The sequence below is a fragment of the Caloenas nicobarica genome, chromosome 2, assembly GCF_036013445.1.
Source record: "Caloenas nicobarica isolate bCalNic1 chromosome 2, bCalNic1.hap1, whole genome shotgun sequence".
Taxonomy (NCBI): domain Eukaryota; kingdom Metazoa; phylum Chordata; class Aves; order Columbiformes; family Columbidae; genus Caloenas; species Caloenas nicobarica.
In genome coordinates this window covers 160871250-160895136 of record NC_088246.1, presented here as the reverse complement: position 1 = coordinate 160895136, position 23887 = coordinate 160871250, and the positions used below count along the sequence as shown (strand labels likewise).

Below are 23887 nucleotides of genomic sequence, written 5' to 3'. Positions count from 1 at the left end.
TCGAAGGAATCGTATTCCTGAAATCCCCCCGTGCTCAACTCAAAGGCGGTTTTGTCTGGTCTGTGAGGTGATGGTTGGCGAAGATAAAACTGAAGAATTGCAACAAAGATACTTCAGAGTAGAGCAGCCTTTTCAATTTAATCAGAGCAAGAGATTCCCAGACAACTGGCGTTGCTGGTCGACTCGAACAGCAGCTTTTTGTCTGTTCAGGTGTTTGGTTGCAGTGGTCGTGAGTCACACCGGCAGAATTAAAGGTCTGTGATTGATGGCTGTGTGTGGTGGTACCTGTCCAATGGAAGCAGCTGCATGCTGTGGGTTCCATCCAACCCTTTCCCAGCGGACAGGGAGATCACAGAATCACAGAATATCAGGGGTTGGAAGGGACCTCGAAAGCTCATCCAGTGCAACCCCCCGCCGGAGCAGGAACACCCAGATGGGGTTACACAGGAAGGTGTCCAGGCGGGTTGGAATGTCTGCAGAGAAGGAGACTCCACAACCTCCCTGGGCAGCCTGGGCCAGGCTCTGGCACCCTCACCGGGAACAAGTTTCTTCTCATCTTTAAGTGGAACCTCCTGTGTTCCAGTTTGCACCCATTGCCCCTTGTCCTGTCACTGCTTGTCACCGAGAAGAGCCTGGCTCCATCCTCCTGACACTCAGCCTTTCCATATTTATAACCATGAATGAGGTCGCCCCTCAGTCTCCTCTTCTCCAGCTCCAGAGCCCCAGCTCCTCAGCCTTTCCTCACACGGGAGATGCTCCACTCCCTCCAGCATCTCCGTGGCTGCGCTGGGCTCTCTCCAGCAGTTCCCTGTCCTTCTGGAACTGAGGGGCCCAGAACTGGACACAATATTCCAGATGAGGTCTCACCAGGGCAGAGCAGAGGGGCAGGAGAACCTCTCTGACCTACTGACCGCCCCCCTTCTAATCCCCCCCAGGTCCCATTGCCCTTCCTGGCCACAAGGGCCCAGTGCTGGCTTATGGTCACCCTGCTTTCCCCAGGACCCCCAGCTCCCTTTCCCCTACAGTGCTCTCTAACGGCTCATTCCCCAACCCATACTGGAACCTGGGGTTGTTCCTGCCCAGATGTAAGACTCTACACTTGCCCTTGTTATATTTCATTACATTTTTCCCCGGGTGATTTGCACCCCAAGCTGTTTAGCACAGTGTCCTGGCACAGGGTGGGCTGAGAGCAGCGGTGCCTGTCAGCTCTGTTTGTGTTTTATCAGCTGAAGGGAGGCTTTTCTCTGTGTTTCTCAATCTATATTTTCTAATATTAAGGTTTTTTTGCTTTAGTGGTAATGGGAGGACTTGAAGCCTGGGATTTTCCTGTGCAGAAGTAGGAGAGCATCATTGCACCGTTCCTGTTCTTCCCATGAAATAAGGGATTTGCACCTTCGTGTTATTGCTACCAGGTTCCTTCAGCCACGTTGCTTTTATTGATATATATATATACACACACTGTTTTTCTATAATATACAAATATGTAAGATTTTATGCATACAATACATATTAATTGATACAAGGCATAATCAGTGGAAAACATCCATCACTTGTTCTTTCTTCCAAAATCATTTTGAGAGTTCATAGAATCATAGAATGCCCTGAGTTGGAAGGGACCGACAAGGATCATGGAGTCCAACTCCTGTCCCTGCACAGGACAACCCCACAGTTCACACAGAAATCAGCAATAGCAAATAAAACCTGTGGAACATGATTTCATAGTCTAGAAGTTCAGGTATTTGAAGTTTTGTAGGTTTAAAAATGAGCGTGTTAATGAAAGACGCATTGTTTTAATGGTCCAGCACCCTTTGGGTGAAGAACCTTTTCCTAATGTCCAACCTAAACCTCCCCTGGCACATCTTCCTGCCATTCCCTCGGGTTATATCATTGAGAGAGTTGTGTAGGTTCCGGTTTCATCTGATACTGAACAAACATCTTGCTGGATTTGGATGCACTGATCTAATTTTACTGCGACAAGGTGTCCAGTTTTGTTGGACGTGATGCAAAAAGCACCGAGTTTGCACATGTAAACACAATTTTAAATAACTTCCACCGTTCTGGAGGTGCAGTAAGAGTTAATTTGGAATTTTGCTCTCATCTCGCTTATTTTCAGAACTCTAGATGCCATATGTTTGGATGGTTTAAATACACTATATCTCAATGAGGGAAAACGAGGTATTACAGTAGGAACAGCAGCACTTGCTATGGCTGTGCCTACCTGATAATTTAATTTAATTACCTAATAAGAGTGATAAACCTTCCATCAGGTCGTCATCTGAACTCAGAATTATCCAAGTTCTTCTTGTTTGCTCTGAAATAAAACTCGGAAATCTCTTTGCTCCCAAATTGCGTATTTCCTAAAATTGGAAGGGAAAGTAGTTAAAGCTGCTTCAGTGTTCGGTCTGTTCTGCAAGGGAGCGGTGACTGTTAGAGGTACCAGTGGGGTTGAGATGGGAATTTAATTTATTTTTTTATATGTGTGTATATATATATATATTTTTTTTTTTTTTTTTACTGTCTCTGTGTTTAGTTTTGTGAGGATTTTTTTGTTTTATTTATGTGTGTGTATGTGTTTGGTTTTTCTCCAAGATCTCATCTAACCACATTTCTGTTGTTCCTCCAGTTAACAACCACGTTGCTTACTGAAAATATATACTAAGAAGGACTACTATAGAAGAGAAATTATTTTCTAACTGTTAATAATTTATAATTTTCCTGGTTAGATGCTAAGTAGAAAATAGTTCTTGTTGCTAAACTTTGACTGGAAGTAGCAATAGATTTGAGACAGAGCAAATAGGTGGAGGCATCAGCTCAGTACTTTAATTCAACAATTTAAAGAAAAGCAGAACAGGTTCCTTAAAGAAGAGTGAGGAAAGACAGAAAATAGAGTTAAATGTTTTGGTAAATAGACAAGAGCATCGTTTAAGTAATAAATGTCATATACTGGCACAAGCCAGGGAAAGTCGCAACCTGAAGAACTGACAAACCCTTTCCAAAATAATTTCTTTCTAAATACCTTTTCAGGTCGTGCACACCCTGACCTGATGTGTGACACCCCCCAGGTCGCTTCTGCCTAGAGAAAACACTGAAGGAGAGAATTGCTTTTCTGAAACGTTCGTAGTTTAGCAGTTAAAGCAAAAATAATGAGTATGTGCCAATCACCGACCCAATGGGAGGCTCTTCGAAATGGGATGGCTGCTGTTGAGCTGATGAAAATGAATTTGGGGGCTTGTCGCCCAGAAAGTTTACAGACACTAACTTCTGTTTAATCCAGATTTTTCTCCGTTATTTAATTTAATTTTACTTGGTGAAAATCACAGTCAAGCCGAAGTAAAATAAACCAGGGTGGGAGGGTTTGGATTTAAGAGTCTCAGGAGCAAGTAACATCCATCAGAAAGGGGGAAAAGCCCTCATGTTGGAAACTACATATTTGACACTGGTTATAAGATGGGATCATACTTTATGAGTACAGAGGTGCCCAGAATATTAACTTAAGGATTTTTACATTAAAGTATCTCAAGTTTCTGTACTCACATGTGTAGCTCTGGCTTGTGCTGCTTCAGGAGGAGGAGAAACGAAGGCGGATTTGTTATTTGCGCTCCCATCTCTTCTGCCTTCAGGACGATTTTAGGCAATTCAGAGAAATTTTGGATGAACGTGCTGTATTTGGAGACCTAAAAACAAGCGGGCAGGCAGAAGGGAGAAAACCAAACCTCAATTTAAAATGGTTTTTCTTGTCTGTTAATTGTTGCCTGTGCGTGGATCTACAGAAGCTCTTAATAAGCTACAGGGATTTATTTCAATGCTCTTCTTTTAAAGAATCAGACACTGGTGCCTTAGGTCAGTATTTTCCTGCTGGGTGATGGGAACATGAGCAAGAAGTTGAGTAAACTTCAATATTTTGAATAATATAACGTTTGAGAGCCGTTCCCTTTTGCTAGTGTGGTACCTGGACAGAGGACGCAACCATTATCCTGAATTTTAGTTTTGTTTCTGTCTGTCGTGTACATGATACTTCAGCCCTGAAATAATCATAAGAAGCAGCAGGAGTTCATTTGCTTTGCAAAATTAAGGCCGTGCTGGAGAACGGTGGATCCTGGACACTTGAGGTGGTTGATTTGTTCGTTATGACACGTGTTTTCTTCGATGTTGGTGCTCCGGTGTCATTTGGCAGCGAATTTTTAGTTGGACTATTATTTTCTTTCCCTTTTCCTCTCCCTCCTTTCAGGCCACAGAGATGCCGTTTGTTTAATCGCCATGAACTGGTTTGTTTAATCGCCATGAACTGGCTTGTTTAACGCGGAAGAGGAGATTATGTAAATGTTACAATAACTCGATTTATAAGTTCGGAGCCTTCTGTCAGAACAACATTTTTTTAGGAATATTCCTAAAGTAATTTGTTATATCTCTCTTTAATCTTGATTTTGTTGCATTAAAACAAACGAGGAATTTAAGCCTTTCCTGGAAGAACTGACAAACCCTTTCCAAAGTAATTTCTTTGTAAATACCTTATATTGGTAGATAACTTTGTTCTATTTTGTTTTTTATTTAACATCAGGGTAAATCTATAAGCTTAAAATAGTATATATGCTGTGCGGCAGCGTATTCTCTTTTTAAAATTAAACTCTGAACAAATCCAGTTGTAAAATTACATCCTGCGTATGGCAAATGAATGAAGTATTTGGCCTTTTTTTTCTGTAATTTCAGGTAACAGCAAATTAAACAGTTGAAGGCAAACACCAGTGACGTAGTTTAAAAAATATGTTTTAAGTCATCTCCTTTTAAATACTATTAGAATGGCTGAATTGATGTGTGCAAGGGAAAATGGATAAAAGATGTTTTTAACAAATAACCTACTACATCATAAATATGAAGTAAATCGAAACCGAAACAAGTTTTTGTTAAGGTTTGGTATCAGTCGTCTCCATGTCTGAAATATTTGAGCTGCAAGTTTCTTTCGATTAATTAAAAAAATGAAGGTTCTTCAGTTGTCTGGCTTAAAAAATACCAGTCTCAGGTTTAAGGTGAGGAAACCTCAGTGAAGAAATCTTGAAAGATCGCAGCTTTCTGCTCTTCAGCAAGATACGGTAGGGATAGGTACAATAAATGAATAATCGGGGGAAGGTTTCCAGTTGGCAAGGGAGGGTTTTTTCTTACGCCAACACCCTTTTCATTTGTATCTCACTTTTTCTCTAGGGTAAAGCAGTGGAACAGTCTGTGCAGCTGGAGTTCTTGCTGTGAAAAATACATTTTTCTTTTTTTGCTGTAAGAGCAGAACAGGGAAATTTTCAGTCTCTATTAACTGACTCCTTAAACGAGGCATTTATGTTGCACGTTAATGAATCAGAATTTGCTCTTCTTAACATTTTCTAAATGGGTAAATGAAATGCAGTAAATGAAGGACGGTGCCTTGGGGGTGTTTGTTTAGGGGATTGGTCTTTATTTGAAACAGTAGAGTAAACCACGGTGTCTCATCGTTCTTAACTCTGGTTATATTAGCGAAATATTCTTTAAAGCGGGAAAACTCATTTCCTTCTGGGGTGTGAAATTAACCTGCAGCTTATTTCTTCGGAGCAAATCTGTAACTCCTAATGTCTCAAATTTTATTCTTCTGTGGCAGCAATGTCGGCATCACACCTACCAGACCCCAGCAGCAGATATCTATATATATATAGATATACACACACACACTGTGTCCCACAAGGACCGTTCCTTGTTGTCCAGGTGGAACAAAACTGTTCTGGAAGCCTGCAAATCTCTGCTTTTGACTCTTTGCATCTTCATCCCCATTTTTTGTGTCCGTCGTTTCTCAGAATAATGTTGTCTTTGGCAGAGGAATATAGCCGCGTTTTAAATGAGCTTTTCTCTTCGAACGCCTGTCATCTATGAAACCCACGTCACTTGTATGGTTAAAATGTAATGGAATCATGTTTCAGTCTTTAAAAACCATACTTTGACATTTACAAAATATGGGAGATAATTAGGGGTGTGTTTGTGCTGCCATTGACTGCACCAGATAGATTTCTATTAACCTTTTTCCTTTACGCTTCATTGCAGCTACTCGTTATATCCTTTGCTCAAATGGTCTCTGGCCAAAAAGTTGCTTTTAACAGGTAATCTGGTGCTTCTGCCACCTCTTGAAATTCCAGTCCCTGGCTGGAGATCTGTAGATGGTGCCATGATAATTAACTATCAGATCCTCTGTTGATTTTGATGCTAATTACAGGTGCTTTGTATCAGGTGCAAACGAGCTTTACTTGTCTCTCCTGTTCCCCAGGAATTTCATCAACTTCTGCACCTGTCCAAATTCTCAGAATTCAGAATTTCCTTGGTAGGAATGTAGCAAATGATAAAACCTTCTCTAGTACCAGAACAAACTGTCTAATTGGTTATAAACACTCTGCTCCGAATCAAATGGAACTTGTGACTGTTTTGAGTGAAACTTGATAATTAGACCATTGGAACCCAAAGTCAGGAGGTGCTGCAATTTTCAATAGTAAAAGTTTCCAGAGGTAGGAAGTTCTGATAACACTTTTGTGAATGTGTTCAGTATTTGGCGAATACGCTTTCCATACCATGTTATTCTTCCTTTGTGTACATTTTATAATACCATCAAAGTGAACGTTGCAAAACATAGCATTATATAGGGATTCGTGTGTGTGCGTGTGCTGTTTTTTCTTTTATTTCTTTTTTTTAGAAGGTAGTTGTATCTCAGAACACTGGATACTAGAGGAGCCATAATTGTCCAATTTACAAACACTTCAAACTGGGAAATCACAACAAGATAAATTTCTGATGCTGCTCCACTGTCAGGAAATAGAGGAATAATCTTAAATTAATGTTGAGCAATTAATGTATGTCTGAGGCCTTACATTTAGTCTATTATATACAATCTTTTAAAGTCTCGTATAGAAACAGAAATTTTAAGTTCAGCAAAGCCACTATTGTGGAAACTTTTTGACGATTAAGATGTAGCACATGTGCAGTTTCCATTCTTTTTTTAATTTAATTTGCTGGGTAGGGAGTATAGATGCTATAGGTCTGTCGGTGACCCAAAGATCTGCTCAGCTTTGTTATTAAACGTATATATCTATATCTATCTATCTATATATGGATATCTATATATAGATAAGATTTGTGGATCAGGAAGATCCTCCGTGGTGGGGTGGGTGAGACACTGGAAATGTTGAGTGTTATTTCAACCATGAAGCCAGATTCTGATTTTTGAACCAGGAAAGTTCAGTCGCTGCCTTGACAGTATTAAGTTGTTTTTCTTCATATTTATTCCTCCTTCTATCCACCCTGACACTTACTGGATATTCCTCTGTGCCGTTTCGGTGTATTATTGACGATTATTGGTTTCTTTAGCGAACCTGCCCACTTAGTTGGTCAAACTGAAGAGAAGCTGCTAAATTAATGTGTAGTGCAATTAAGTTACAAAAGACGTACCCATCATTAACCAATTGATAAATGCTTCTGACCACCTGCAAAACGAAGGGATATTTTTCAAGTTTCAGATCCTTCTGCGTGAAAAGGAGGCAGATGAAGTAATACGTTGTTTAGAAGCAGAGTGCGTAGCTGATATTTAGCTGGTAATTAATAGATGTAAGTAAGAAACTAAACAATTATACCTAACATCATCAATTATTTCTTAGTATAGATGTAGGTCAAAATTTTCAAAAATTGTGATGCACGTGTAATAATTATGTGAATAAAAGCAACCCGAGAGCATCCAGCACTTATGGAGAATGATCCCCCAGGTCAATGTTGAAAATGACACTTGAATTTTTAATATTGGTATTTTAACCAAATTTGTTTTGCCTTCTTTAATCTCTACTATCAGTCTCCCACTGATGTCGGTTTGGGTGTTTTGGTTTTTTCGGTGTTTTTTGGTGTTGTGTAGTCCACGAAGAGCCCTGAGCCGCCGAAACTGGGAAGCCTCCCCTTCCGTACTATTAACCATGTGCTTTTGCTATTAATTTTTTTGCTGACTCCAGAGCTTTTTAGAGCTTTTCCGAGCCACTTCACCTCATTTAAATGGACCTCCCTCCAAAAAACTCCAACAAACCAAACCCAAACTCCAACCGCAAGCAGGGAAGGAAAAGCCTGGACTAATTTCTTCTGTCTTAATAAGTAAAAGCAGCTTAAAAACTGTTGAAGGAGCAGCAGGAGGTGACAGAAGGGAATCAAGGGCTGAATGGTTGGGAATAGTGGCCGAGGAAACTCTTGGCAGGGACGGAAGGGGCAGCAAGTTTGGATAAATTGGTTAGATTACATTATTTCAGGAGCTTGTGGTGACAACTTATTTGCCTTTGAACAATGGACTCAAACCTCTGTGCAAATATATTTTTTCAGAAATAATTGTCTATCGATTCTGTAGCATCTTACGGAGGCAGATCTGAGAAACTAGACTTAAATTCCTTTAGTGGTATTTGAATGTTGAACTGTACATGAGAACTTGAACTGTGTGCAAGAAAATATTTGACATTTTTTAAAAAAACCCTCTGAAATTATTGCATGAGTGATGGGCAATCTTTAATTTTTTGGGGGTTTTATTTATTTTTTTTTTTAAACATACTTATGAACCCTTGCAAGGATCAGAATATACAGCGTAGACTTTTCTGATGCTTTCATAGATTCGCTTCTTTGTAGGATTAATTTTCTGATTTGTTTTGTGCAAGAAAATCATCAAAATGTTATTTGACTTCATTTATTTTTCGGACTTGATGTTGTCAGCCTTTTCCAAGCCGGGAAATTGTCATCTTGGCAACTATTGACTCGATGACTGTTGTCTATAAAAAGTGAGGCATGAGAACGCTCGCAAATGGATCTTTTTAAAATATTGATCAAGTTTTCTGCTGGAGTCTCAGCCTTTTTAGATTCCCCTCCCATGGCTGCTGTTCTGCTCCTTCATCAGTTGCACTTTTCTGGACAGAATTTAAGATGTGGTGGAAATTCCATTGGCTTTTCTACTCCGCTGTGCTTTGGGGATTCTCTGCCAACAAGGGATTTGAAGATACTCAACACCCATCCCTGGCCTTTAGTGAGCACTGACAGATCCTCTGCCAAGTTACAAAGATCCTAAAGACCCAGTTTAGGCTAAAATTAATGATGCAATGATATACTGTATCCTTTGATTAGAATATTTAATAATAGTTAATTCCTTTGTGACGAAAAATCAGTGTTTTGTAGTGTGGAGGGTGTATTGTCAGAAAAATACCCTGGTTTTGTGCAGAAATGTAGGTACTTAGAAAGCACATCCTCCTTGTTGAAAGGGATTGCTTTTCTATTTTCTAACAACTTGTTTTAAAATGAATTTAAACATATTTGCACAGATTGCAAATAACTAAAAGCTCTTCGCTTCCCGAAGCTCATGTGCAAAGGTGTTTTAATTACCGGATCCTTTTGCGAGACATTGTGTTTTCAGGCAAAGTACAACTCGGCATCTAAAAAAACTGCGCATGGTTGAGTATTCCCCCAAATGAATATTTCTCTGTGTTCTAATAAGGACCGAAGGAGATTGGGTTGATGGCTCAGTGGGTATTGTTGGCTCCCAGAGGTGTCTTGTTTGTGTAACACCAACTGAATTTATTATCACCTGCTGTTTCTGCAAATGGTCAGATGGTTGTACACAAATCGCAGATTTAATTCACCGCGATGTGGTGGGGAAATGGTTTGTTGTTTCTAGGGAAACGATGGAATAGAAAAAGTAAGTTTCATCTTGACGAGTCTTCTTAATGCCCACCCATCATCAAATATATTATAAAAAGACGGAATAAATTCTTGTGGAGGTAGCGAAACCTGCTTACTTGGACTTCTTCGGGTTTGCCCTGATTTGTTCAGGTTTATCCCACTTTCTCGGTCATGAAGATGTTGCCCCAACCATCTCTTGTCTCCTTCGATACCCTCGCGTGACACGGGACAGCACACGCTGATGGGTTTCGACCACAGTAGATCCTGATAGATCCATCATTACGTTCGTGCTCATTAGTCAGCAGATGGGCTGTCAAAGAATGTGCGAAAACTGAATTTTACCACCGATTTTTTTGCAAAATGTGCAGCAATTACCTGACATGTCTGACCCCATTCTAAGTAACTAACTAATAAATCTCTGGGTTTGCTCAGTTGGGTTGAGTTGTATTAGATGAAACACCACAATTACTTTAATGGAAGAGGCCAAAGGTTGTTGTGGCAAAGGCTCTTGTATTTATTTCCCGTGAATTGCAAAGTAATGGATAATTTTGACCCAGGATACCCCTTATCATGGGAGGGGAAAGCAAAACAGCCCCACAGGTACCGCGATCGAGCGTTCTCAAGATGTTCCTGCATGATTTCTTCCACAATTTGAAGTGACAGAACCGATAAGGCTTAAGTATAACAAAACGTATCTGGCTGTAGGGGATTGAACCCGGTTCTTCTGGGTTTCAATTAATTTTTTCTACCGCAGACCAAATCTTATCCTTTAAAGTGTTAAATTTCTCTTCCAGAGAACTTTGTTGTGTATATTTCAGCTGGTTAATACCTAGTTTAAGGATGGCTTTTTTACCCCCTTGTTGAGAAACTTAAGGAAATAGCGACTCAGTTTGAAATTGAACGGTCTAATTGCAGCTGTTACAGATCAGCTCAGCCTTTGCGATGGTTTCTGTCTCTTGTAAAGCTAAATCCTTGACTGTTCCAACATATATATTGGAGATAGTTACAGGAAAAAGAAATGTTTTTATAGAATTGTTTCTTTGTCTGTCTTCTGTCCCCATTTATTGCTTGTTGAGGAAACCCCATTCTGAACCCTCTTTATATCTTTATCCGGATACCCAAGCGACAGCTTTCCCTTGGAATTGTGAATTCCTTATTTCTCAGCGCAATGCGAATGTCGACCCTCAGAACCTCTAGTGTGTTAAAAATGCTTCTTTAATTAATATAAACTCAAGGAAGATTCAGTAGCCCGGTGTTAGTAGTTTGGAGGCAAAAGCCTGAAAAATGCCTTCAGTGGCGACCAAGGATGTTTTCTGGGATGATTTTAGTCTTCAGAGCTTTTCAGTATTGATGGTTCTGCTCAAAGGCTTCCCTGGGAAAACCCACAAGAATCAATAGTGTAAACTTCATCGGAATTAAAAGAATAAAGACTGTGAATGCCCCTCGCAGTAGATGTTTGTGCAATGCCCAGGACAGAAGTTTTGTGGGAAGAAATTGGGGATGGGAACTCTTAGGTTGGTGCGAAAGTAATTGCGCTTTCAGACTGTGAATTTTAAAACATTATAACTGGGCTCAAACACATCTTTATTAATCAAAGTAGCAGCCATTACAACCAACACATTTTTGCCGACGAGAAATAAGTTTGTTCGTTCCTGTAGTGTAGAAATCCATGCCTCGGGATTCGATGAACTCTTGGAAAGCATTTTCTGCACCCTGCTGGTTGCGGGAGCATTTTCGCTGCAAAAAGCTGTCGGGATGCTTGATGAAGTGGCGGCTGGTTGACGAGAGGTCGGGCGAATGTGGTGGACAAGGCAAGACTTCGTAGCCCGATTCATTCCACTTTTACAGGGTTGGTTGCGTGACGTGCGGTTGGGTGTTGTTGTGGAGAAGAATTGGGCCCTTTCTGTTGACCAAAGTGTTGCAGTTCTTGGTGCATCTCATCGATTTGCTGAGCACCCTTCTCAGATGGAATGATTTTCTGCGATTCAGAAAGCTGTAGCGGATCAGACCAGCAGAAGAGCACCAAACAGTGACCGTGACCTTTTGTTGTGCAAGTTTTGCTTTGGGACGTGCTTTGGAGGGTCTTCTGAGTCCATCCACTGAGCTGGTCGTCGTTGGTTGTTGCATAAAGTCCACTTTTGGTCGCATGTCACAATCCGATGGAGAAACGGCTCGTTGTTATTGTGTAGAGTAAGATAAGATGCTACTTTAAAGGATGATATTTTTTATTTTGGGTCGGCTCTTGAGGAACCCACTTCTCGAGTTTTTGCACCTTTCCAATTTGCTTCAAATGCCAGACAACCTTAGAATGGTCGACGTTGAGTTCTTGGGCAACTTCTCCTGTAATTGTAAGAGGATCAGCTTCGATGATTGCTCTCAATTGGTCATTGTCACCTTCCCATGGTGGCCACTGTGCTCCTCATCTTCAAGGCTCTAGTCTCCTTTGCAAAACTTGAACCACCACTGCACCGTACGTTCGGTAGCAGTTCCTGGGCCAAATGCGTTCTTGATGTTGCAAGTTGTCTCCACCGCTTTACAACCCATTTTGAACTCAAATTTAAGAAAATCGCTCAAATTTGGTGGAGAATCCATGCATCTTACTGTGCCACAAAGCGATATAGAATCATTGGTAATGACTGCAGAAATCTGGAAGGGGCCCTGATGCGCTGTTTTGAGTGGATTAAGAGTTTCAAATTGCCTTTTTAAGGTTATATCAAGTATGTTAGTTTTCTTTTTTAACAGAAACCTTAAAATATATATGTCTACTCCTAGTTTGCCTTTACCAGGGTACTGAGACTTACCAGTCGTCATTGTGTAGAGCAGGGGCATCAAACTCATTTTCACCGGGGGCCACATCAGCCCCACGGTTGCCTTCAAAGAGCCAAATGTAATTTTAGGACTGTATCAATGTAGGAGTGGTTACATATGTAGAGGCTTGGACTTGTGCCTCAGAATCCCAGAATGGCTGGGGTTGGAAGGGACCTCTGGAGATCATCCAGTCCAACCCACCTGCTAAAGCAGGTTCACCAGAGCAGATCACACAGGAATGTGTCCAGGTGGGTTTGAATGTCTCCAGAGAAGGAGACTCCACAGCCTCTCTGGGCAGCCTGCTCCAGGGCTCTGGCACCTCAAAGGAAAGAAGTTTCTGCTCATGTTCAGATGGAACCTCCTGTGCTTCAGTCTGTGCCCGTTGCCCCTCATCCTATCGTTGGGCACCACTGAACAGAGTCTGGTTCATCCTCTTGACACCCACCCTGGAGATATTTATAAACATTGATGAGATCCCCTCTCAGCTTCTCTTCTCCAGGCTGAACAGCCCCAGCTCTCTCAGTCTCTCCTCATAAGAAAGATGCTCCAGACCCCTCAGCATCTTCGTAGCCACTGGACTCTCTCCAGTAATTCCTTGTCCTTCTTAAACTGGGGAGCCCAGAACTGGACACAGAACTCCAGACGCGGCCTCACCAGAGCAGAGCAGAGGGAACGGAACAACCTCCCTCGACCTGCTGGTCACACTCCTCCTAATGCACCCCAGGTACCATTGGCCTCTTGGCCACAAGGGCCCATTGCTGGCTCATGGTCACCCTGTTGTCCACCAGAACTCCCAGGTCCTTCTCTGCAGAGCTGCTTTCCAGCAGGTCCACCCCAACCTGTACTGGTTTCTGGGGTTGTTCCTCTCCAGGTGCAGGACCCTCCACTTGCCCTTGTGGAACTTCATCAGGTTCTTCTCTGCCCAGCCCTCCAGCCTGTCCAGGTCTCTGGATGGCAGCACAGCCTCTGGTGTGTCAGTCCTTCCTCCCAGTTTGGTATCATCAGCAAACTGGCTGAGGGTGCACTCGGTCTCTTCATCCAGGTCACTGATGAACAGCCTGAACAGAACTGGGCCCAGTACTGACCCCTGGGGAGCCCCATAAACTGCAGGTTTCCAACCAGGCTCTGCACTGTTGATCACAACCCTCTGAGCTCTGCCATCCAGCCAGTTCATGATCCATCTCATAATGGATCCTCGTTCATGATCTTGTCAGTACACAAACCCTGGAGGCCACCAACTGATTTCTCACCAGCCATTATGCCTTTGACTTGACTGTTAAATTAAATTTCGTATTTGAGAAGGTATCGCTTCTGTTCTTTTTAATTAAGCTAATTCTGCTTATTCTTCTCTCTTTGGGTGTAGTACATGGAGACTTTATGAGAAACAAATGCCATGCTAAAGAATGATGTGCGTGGTGTTTTGATCCTCAAACACAGCATTGAATCTTGAGCTCTTGAGGAGCTTTGATTCCTGAGGGGATCCAAGGGAATATCACAATTTGCTCTTCAGGATCTGATGTGGGGCTGGAAGGAGACACATGGTACGTGCCCGGTTCAAAGAACCACAACTATGAAAATCGCCGGTATTTTTTTTTTTCTTTCTGTATGTGTGTGGAGATGCACAGAAGCATCATCTCAAAAAGCTTATAATTAGAATTATTATAGTCAGCCTACGCCGAACTTCCACTCAATCACTTGAATAAGAATCGCTTTGTTCTTCATTTCGACCTGTACACCAGAGGCTGTAATCACTGGCTTTGCAAAACACTTGAGCCAGAATAGACTTAAGTAAAAACTTTTTACAGGTCATTGGTTTTTGTAAAAGGCCATTGTGATGCAACACAACGCGGTCTGCTCTTCTCCAGCACGTAAGTGCCTTTTATCTGATGTCTGCTTGTGGTTTTAATGAGAAACAGGGATAACACAAACACTGTTAAAACTGTATTAAAGGGCTCCGAAAATTAAAAGCCTCTAGAGTTTAATGTTTTGAAATGTAGGTCTGGGATAATAGAATTATTCAATAATCTAAAACTAGGAAAGGGTTTAAACTCAAATGGTAACTGAACCCAACTGTGTTAAGCTGTGATAGTGTGTAACCTGAATCCCTTAGTTTTTATAACTTTTTATAACAGTTCAGACATTTCTAGTTCCTAATTTCTGAGTGGCACACTTGCTTTCTCACTAATTCCAATTTATTTTTTGCTTTTAGTATCCCAGAAGGACAGTATCCACTCAGTGCTTCTATTTACGACTTCTAAACCTGTTTAGAAGAAGACTTGGTGTTATGTAGGGTTTCCTTAGAGCGGCATTTCAGTGAGTGGTATTAAAATAAGATTATTTGAATTTATGTGGCTTATTCACCCTCTTGTTTTGATGGTCGTAAGTTGGGCTGCTGCCAACCAGTGGTGCCACTTCAAAATAGAATTGTAACCTTAATTTTTTTAGAAATACGGAATTTTTATTTGAAGTATCTAGCTGGATACCTTGTTCTAATTAAAGCATATACAGACACTGATTTTCTTATATTCCCAACACATGTTTCCTCATTAATTTTTTTTAATATTAAAACCAGAAATCGGTGCCGACTCCAAAGGGAATTGCCGGTAGCGCAGATTATGCAATGTCACAGTAAATTTGGGTTAAACTGAGTGTTCAAGTTATGTCAGGACTGAAACCTGTGGGATTCTTGGTGGGAAGGACGGGAACTGTTTGGAATGTCGCAGGATGGACAACAACGTGCAAAGACGTCTTGGTAAATTTGATTTGCTGCTTGGTGGTACAAATAATTTGCCCGATTGTCGATACCCTGAAACTTTTCTCTCTTTCTTTGTCCCAAGGTGTCGTGCTACCCAAATATTAATATCGGGCTCCTGTTTCTCTGGGTATTACTTGGCAAAAGCGATGGACAAGTCCTCAAGACAGCGTCAATAACAGCTGTACTTAGAATGTGCCCTTGTTCAATTAGTTTAGGTGATATATGCATTTATTAATTGATTTTTGCTGAGATGCGCTTGCCTTGTGTTTAACAGGCCCGAGGTTGTCGAATTGCTTTGGTTCATACGGGTCTTGTAGTTTGTGCTTTCTCCAAATTCCTCCTTCATTCCCCCCGGATGTTTAATCTCCTAAAACATTGATATCATTGAAATAAAATTTCCCACGTTTGCAACTTGCATTGCTAAACTTGTTTTGTCTTTGTTCTGTATTTTATCTTTTCATTTTGATTTTTTAGTGTATTTCTAAAATGCTTAACCCTGCAAAGCATGAAAACCTGTACATCTCTGCTTTGAACTGTATTGGGATATAGAGTCAGTAACTATTTAGGTAATATTCTCCGGGGGTAAAATAAACGTTCAGAGGAGTTGCTGGTCCCAGCCCATTCTTCCATTTCGTGTCCATATGGTGAAATATTTGATGTGTCAATTTAGACTAAAGTAGATACTAATGACTCACTTTAAAAAATGTTTTAATGTGGCTGCTTTATACTTTGACCTGAGTGCTTTTAGAAATGCTTTTGACTGCAGTTATTGTACTTAAAAAATACATATATGTCTGGAGGAGAGGGAAGAGAGCAGTGACCACGAGGGGTTAGAGAGGAGGCAGCAAGAGAAATAAATGTATTTTTGAATGTAGCCATAGCAAGTATTACCCAGAAGAGTGAATAGAGCAGAAAATTGTCTAAGGTGGAACAAAAGATTACCGCTTTTTTTTTTTTTCTTTTACTTTTAAATATCAGCTGAAAGAAGGAGAAAAAGAAAAATAAACTCAGTGGGAAATAAACAGGGAATTTTTCATGTGACTTACAGAAATAGCTGAAGTTGACTTTCTGAAGTCAAAAGTGAACACAATAAGAAGAAAATATAACACCCTTTCTCCTGTTTCTGTTTATGCCCAACCTGAAATCATAAACCTAATGGTGTTCTTAAAGTTACCTTTGAAAATCTTCATTCTTAGGTGCGTAACAAGATGTTAATGTCAGGTAACTGCAAAAAAGAACCTGCTGGGAATGGGACTGTTGCCCAAATAAAGCGCGCGACCACGGCATTCGACCATTGACATGGAGCTGAACACACTGCGACTGTTTTCTTGGAGAAAACACATCTTTTAATTATTGCTTAGAAGGATTTCAGCGAGTCATTGTGTCCAACAGCAAGCACCGGGACCAGACCTTATGATAAATAAATATGTGTCTGTCAGGAGATGGTATATCAAAAGTCATCCATGTACTGACTCAACGCAGCCTCCTGAAAATACAAGCGTTGTCGTGGGGAACATAGAAAATTGTCCTTAATATCCTTATTTTCTGTGAGGTCGAGATAGACGAGTTAATATTTGCAGCGGGATTTAATACAAACTGTGAAAACGGGTTGAGCTTGGCCTTGGTGAGATGTTTACTGCCTGATGTGACACACGTTACGGAGAACTCTAAGGACTTCAGAGGGTGGAAGAAATTCTTCATCAGCAGATCATGAAATCGCTGAGGTTGGGAGGGTCCTGTGGAGATAGTTTGGTCCAACCCCCCCTGCTCAGAGCAGGTTGGTCAAGGGCCGTGTCCAGGTGTGGTTTGAATATCTCCATGGATGGAGACTCTCCAGCCTCTCTGGGTGACCTCTTGCCGTCTTCACCCACCCGTATAGCGCAAAAATTTATTTATTGCCACAAGTCAACGGGCACAAAGTGACAAACAGGAGTTCTCATTTAAATATATGGTCTTTTATATATATATATTTATATAGATTTTTATAGGTTTGAACCGAGATGGACCAAGTTATTTTGTGGCAGTGCAACCGAGAAGGGGCATTATTTCCTAGATGTTGATGCCTTCGATCTGGAGATAGGGATCAGAATATGGAGGTTGGGCAACATTTTGAGACTTAATTGTACCTACAAAGGACAATATGAAGTCACGTTGTAATAATTACAGGTTGGTTCCTCGTCCCATGGACTTTTTAACACCGGTGTGTTGGCCTCTGCCAGTGCTGGTATGGAGAACAGTTTGGGGGTTTTTGTGTGTGTGTGTGTGTAGTTAATTATTATTTTTAATATATTATCAAACCGCTAATGTTGAGGACATTGACATTGAAAATATTTCCCTGTGAGACTACTTTACCTTTTCTATCTGTTTATTAATAAATTTTTATTTTATCAATTGAAATACTTTATGATTTTTGACTCTCATTAGTGGAAGCCATTCAGTTTCTAAGTACTCAGAAATCATAATAGTGACTTGGTTCCTGACATAGTTATCAAATATGGGGAATATGCATAAGACGTGCTGGTGAGATGTGTCAGCAAATGACTTGTAGAAGGATTCAGTTATTTATCTCCTCATTTTGTGGTTTTTCATTTGGTGTTTTGGTGTTGGTTTTTGGTTTTGGTTGGTTGTTTGTTGCTTTTTTTGTTTGTTGTTGTGTTGCTGTTTTGGTTTGGTTTGGTTTTTTTTAAGAAAATAAAACAACTTCTGTTCTACTTCCCTGATGTAACTGGTACCTAAGTAATGAAAATGGCAGATACTGAAAACCAAATTGTGGGAAGGCAGAAGGGAGCACAGAAAAGGCCGGTGTTGGTTTTGTGGTGTTGTTGGATAGTTTTTGGCTTCTTTTCCCCAGTGCTTTTGAGGTCGCGCAGGTTGTTGTGAAAGAGGCAGAACATAATGCAGGAGGGTTAAAAGTGGCCCAAGTCTGAACCTGAAAAATGCCGTTTCGTCCCTGGCGGCTGCACTACCCAAGGGCTTCGTCCGGGCCAATTGTCCTGACAAAACTCCTCGCCCTGCGGATATTTGGAGTATTTTAACCTTCCAGGAGAAAGAGTCCAGCAGTTAAATCATGTACAGTCGTGTCACCTTGGTATTAGTCTGTCAGGGCTTGAATTTTATACCTGCTTCAGCTTTCAAGCCAAGATTCGTATGAAAACAGCTCGCGGGCTCCCTTGGTGGGGATAAGTCAAGAGCCCCGAGGGGTTTTTGGCATTTTGGGGTCTGTATCTCGTGGTGTAGGGTGGATATGAGGGAAGGTTTTAATGTGGGCATAAGGTTGGCTTATTACGTTTGAATTGGTTGCCAGAAAAGAGAAGAATAAAGCAAGGTAGGACAGCTGTAATGGTTTGAGTTTTGAGACAGAGGCAACTAAGCCAGCACTTGGCAGGTGGGAGAAGTCCCTCCAGGGGAATGTTTGGGAGAAATGTCACATCTTTCCATCCCTGCTGGGGGCAGGACATTAGAGGACTTTTGTCTGACCCAGTGCTGCCCATTTGAACTTCTTAAAGTTCTGTTGGGTGCATGCAATTCAACCATTTATTCAAGAGGTGAAGACACTACACAGATGGGCTCTTTGTTTCCTCTTTACCTTGTGGGTCTGAATCACATCGACTCTTGAGGTCTCTTTTTTTTTTTTTTTTTTTTTAGACTTCAAGTCCCGGTTTTAGCCTCTAGCAAACGATGTTAATCTACAGTCTGAAGATTTCAGGCCTTGATATTGCTGGTGCTGGATTCCTGTTGGCTGAGCTCATGGTGTGTTTTGACAGGACTGGTGACCTGCTGTGGCTGCTGCTGGAGGGGAGGTGGTCTCTTCTCCTGTACCCCACCACCGGCTTTTCCCTCTTCTCGTCGCCCTTTCTTCTCGTCGCCCTTTCTTCTCGTCGCCCTTTCTTCTCGTCGCCCTTTCTTCTCGTCGCCCTTTCTTCTCGTCGCCCTTTCTTCTCGTCGCCCTTTCTTCTCGTCGCCCTTTCTTCTCGTCGCCCTTTCTTCTCGTCGCCCTTTCTTCTCGTCGCCCTTTCTTCTCGTCGCCCTTTCTTCTCGTCGCCCTTTCTTCTCGTCGCCCTTTCTTCTCGTCGCCCTTTCTTCTCGTCGCCCTTTCTTCTCGTCGCCCTTTCTTCTCGTCGCCCTTTCTTCTCGTCGCCCTTTCTTCTCGTCGCCCTTTCTTCTCGTCGCCCTTTCTTCTCGTCGCCCTTTCTTCTCGTCGCCCTTTCTTCTCGTCGCCCTTTCTTCTCGTCGCCCTTTCTTCTCGTCGCCCTTTCTTCTCGTCGCCCTTTCTTCTCGTCGCCCTTTCTTCTCGTCGCCCTTTCTTCTCGTCGCCCTTTCTTCTCGTCGCCCTTTCTTCTCGTCGCCCTTTCTTCTCGTCGCCCTTTCTTCTCGTCGCCCTTTCTTCTCGTCGCCCTTTCTTCTCGTCGCCCTTTCTTCTCGTCTTTTCTCGTCTCTTGTCTCTCATCTCGCCCCTCTCTTCTCCCTTCTCCTCCTCCTCTTCTCCTCGTCTAATGTCTATGGCAATTTCAGGCAGCTGTGGTGTAAAACTAAGCCAACCCTAAAAGCCACATCACTTTTTTTTTTCCCCTGATAGTTTCCTGAACCATCAGGGAGGTCAGCAGGGCACGGTGGCGGGTCGGTGGCCAAAGCTCTGTTGAGGAGGAGCAACCAGGCGTTCCAGGTTCAGTTGGAAGCGCGGGTCTCTCTTCTGCTTCCTACTGAAGTAAACTGAGGCTCAGGCGTCAATTTAAAGCAGTTTCCCCTCAAACCCTCTTTCGCAGGCCAGCTTTACTACCAGAACGACATTCAGAGCGCTGTGCCAAAAAGATCAAGTTATTTTTAAGGCCTCCAGAACTGCCTCCCCACTGGCTGTGAGGAGGAGGGACAGAGATCTCCAAGCCCCGGAGCAAAGCCCTGCAGATCTTCGCTCTCTCCAGCCTCAGCCTGGAATGATGCTTGGGAGGAGCTATTTAGGATTTGCTCTTTTTCTCTTGTACTGCATTGATTTCTCAGACACCATCTGCTTCTGCTGACTAATTTGCAGCAGTAGCCAAGAGGCAATTTGTTTTGTGTTGTTTTTTCTTTGAGATGCACATTCATAGCATGGTCCATGCTTTTTGCCACCAGACTTGGAAATAATTTGGAAACTGGGCTGGTCGACAGTAAAATTTAGCCCCTTATTTAGCCTTTGATAAGAGGAGGGACAGGGATGCTCTTTCTTAGTGGTTCCTCAGTGAATAACTAATTTAGCTCAGGATGGTTTGGAGTCTCCCTGGCTCCCAAAATAGCACAAAACAAGTGATGTGACAAAGTCGAAGCATTAAACAGGAGAGTGTGGTGTTGGTGGAAAGTCTCCAGTTTGCTGACTGGGCTGTCAGAGTTTCCCTGGCTGATCTTTAGAGGCTCATTGCAGAACCAGATTTGGGGGATTTTAGGGCTGGGGAAGGTGCTGTTCTGTCCTGAAGGCTTTGGCAGCCGTCTCTGTTAAGTCATTGGGAAACTAAAGGAAGAATTCTTGCCAAAAATAGCGCTTTTGGTAAGGATTGTGGTGTCAAAATGTGGATCACTTGCTAAAGGGGCTTGCAGCTTCTCTGGTAGTGAGTTTTTTATGTTTGTGGATACATAACTATTTTAAGAGGGGACTCCAAAAAAGGCAACTAAATGTCCCTTAAAAATGCATCTTTATGGATTTCCAGTAAATGCTTTGTATGAACGGGTGAAAGATTCATGTACAACTAAAATGAATTTATTTTTTTCTTTCCCTTTTCCAGAATATGACAGATACCTAGCATCCAGCAAAACCATGGCAGCAGCTTACCTTGATCCCAACTTGAATCACACACCGAGTTCAAGTGCCAAGACCCACCTCAGCACTGGGATGGAGCGTTCCCCGGGGGCCATGGAACGAGTCTTAAAGGTTTTTCACTACTTTGAAAACAGCAGCGAACCCACAACGTGGGCCAGCATTATCCGCCATGGAGATGCTACCGATGTCCGAGTAAGTCTGGTTTTAACATTCTCATGCCATCTTTGGGGTAAATATTAACTTTGTGCTTAAAAAATGGGAGGTAGAAGTCTGGGAGCAAACACACACGCAAGTTTTATGGTTTATTTTAAAAGAGTCTTTATCCATTGTGAAGAGAAGCTGCCAAATTCATGTATATTGTGGTTAAGTTACAAAAGATGTACCCATCTTTAACCAATTTACATGATAAATGCTTTCTGACCACCCGCAAAACGAGGGATATTTTTCAAGTTTTAGATCCCTCTGCATGACAAGAGGGAGGCAGAAGATTAAGTAAGAACATTGTTTAGCAGCAGAGTGCTTAGTTTATATTTAACTAATAATTAGTAGATGTATTGTAAGAAACTAAACAATTATAACTAACTTCATCAATTATTTCTTAGTATAGATATATTTCAAAATTTTCAAAAATTGTAATTCATATGTAATAATTATGTGAATATAAGCAACACAAGAGCATCCATTATTTGGGAGCACTTATGGAGGATGATCCCCAGCGCTGATAAAATAAAGAATGACGCTTAACAGTGTCATTGACTCTGCTGTTGAGTTTATTTCTCCGTTTCAGTTGTATATTATAAGCTCAGAAAAAGCATTAAGTGGTACCAGCTTTCATTGAGAACAAAAAAGCCTCATATATGATTATTTGTTATCTTAAGGAAATGAGAACTCTTCTCATTTTTGCTGAATACAAAGCTGAAATTTAGAACAGCAATGATCAGTCTGGATACCACTGCTGATGTACATCAGTTGACTTTTACCACTTTATATTCCCCAAAAGCCTGTGAGAGCTGAGACGAAGGCGACATTAAATGACATTTCTCATATTTTAAAAAAATAATAATAAATTGTATCATGTTTAAAAGTAAGATTTATGTATTTACATGCTTAAAATGTTTAAATGTGATTTATACATGACTTAAAAGAAAAATAGTCTTGTTTGGAAACTGGTTCCCCCACAGTATTGGGAGATGGATCTGAAGAGTCATTTCTGCCCCCAGTGTGTCCATTTGTCCGTCCCCTGTGCCACCCTGGTAGTCGCCTGCTGCTTGTGTTTGTACAGTGTGGTCCTTCAGTTAGTCTGTGCAAAAAAAACCCCAAACCAAACCCCAAAAGTTGGGTTATTTTAACAATAACTGTAAGTATCTGTAAGCTTAGAGGTATGTGGAAATGCACATGTGTGAGAACAGTGCTCATTCTGTAGCCTATGCTCTCCTAAAGGCTGAGACATTTACTTGCTATTTGCTACACTTAATTCTTTCAATTTGTCAGTTGTTGTGCTATTTAAACTGAAATGAAGCTCCATTTAACATGTCAAATGCTTTGAAAACGTTGTGGTTTGCGTCTTTCTTTAATGATCCTGCCCTAGCGGAGTCCTGCAGGGTGGGAGGTGGCGTGTGGGGTTGTTTTCTTCTGGGAGGTTCTTACTGGAGGAGCAGGTTCCCATCTGCTCATTCCTTCCACCGTTTGTATTCTCTGCACGAGACTTCAAATTCCACCAGAAAGCCACAATTCCAATCTGTTGAAAAGAGGGAATTATCAGAGTTAAGGAGACCTGTTGCCTCCTCCCACCCACTGTTGAGTTTCATTTGTGCAAGAGAAAACGAAGTAAAAAGTACTAAATCTTTTTGAATGTTTTCTCTTCCTTTCCTATTTATTTTTCTAGTATCACTGCATATGAAAAAAACCCCAAACAACAGCATTCTGCAGAGTAGATCTTGAGACCATGATCATAGACCTATGAAATTCGAGGATATTCATTGGTGGTGATCAGAAAATCTGTCTCTTGTCATTTTAATAAGCTCCTATCTGTGTTTAGAGATAACCTGGTGAGCGAACAGATGAGAGGTATGGCAACAGGAATCATTATCGTCAATAACATACACTTATTTTACATGAAATGGTTTTTTTTGAAATATCTTTGCTGCCTGACTTTAGTGGTTTCGTATATCTAATGTAATCGATTTGTTTCATAAAGTGTATTACTTTGTCCAAGGGAAATAAAGGTGTTTCTCAGTAGGTTTTGAACCTTGCAGGACTCTACTCTGGACAGATGTCCAGAGTTCTTTACATGGTACTTGAAATCGAGGTTCTCTTTCCAAAGAAGTCTGTAGAAAGTTGGCAAACAAAAGCAGGGGTTACATCTCTGATTTCTGCAGCTTAGAAATACCTGTGGTTTTGGGCTTAAAGATACGAAACTTAGAGTTTGTGTAAGAAATTCAGTGCCGAATTCAATTTGCAGAGTTACAAAACCTTGTTCTAAGCAAAAATGTGTCATTTTTTTATAAAAATGGCATCAAAAGAATAGGCAAGTAGTGGTTACTTGAGGCTTGCGTTAGGTTTTAGGTTTGTAAAATGCACATTTAGTTGGATGGTAGTTTCTAAAAGTAATGAGATTTTTGCATTGTTCTGCTTTCCTAATGAAGAATAATGTGATGAGTCACTGTTAAACTCCCTTCTTTTGTGGTTCTTTTTTTTTAATTTTTATTTTGTTAAACTGGGACAATGACTGTTGAATGTGCAGGTACTCCATAGTAAAAATCTAGCACTGGTGTCTTACCATGTCCTGACATTTATTTTAGAAACAGTAAACCGTTGTGGAGTACAAGTCTGCATTCCATTGG

General features: G+C 41.4%; 1 protein-coding gene across 12 annotated transcripts in view; it reads left to right on the top strand.

The window, feature by feature from the left end:
- PTK2 (protein tyrosine kinase 2) overlaps positions 1–23887 on the top strand; it is a 204495-nt gene that overhangs the window by 61151 nt on the left and 119457 nt on the right. For 11 of the 12 annotated variants that reach the window (XR_010605715.1, XM_065627419.1, XM_065627417.1 and 8 more), the window contains one exon: positions 21010–21236. Coding sequence is in view for 11 of the 12 variants with exons in the window: in XM_065627414.1 (XP_065483486.1) it covers positions 21010–21236 (227 nt within the window). In the remaining variant the exon portion in view is untranslated. Of the gene's footprint in view, positions 1–21009; positions 21237–23887 lie in introns of those variants that run through there. The other variant, XM_065627424.1, reaches the window with a different exon arrangement.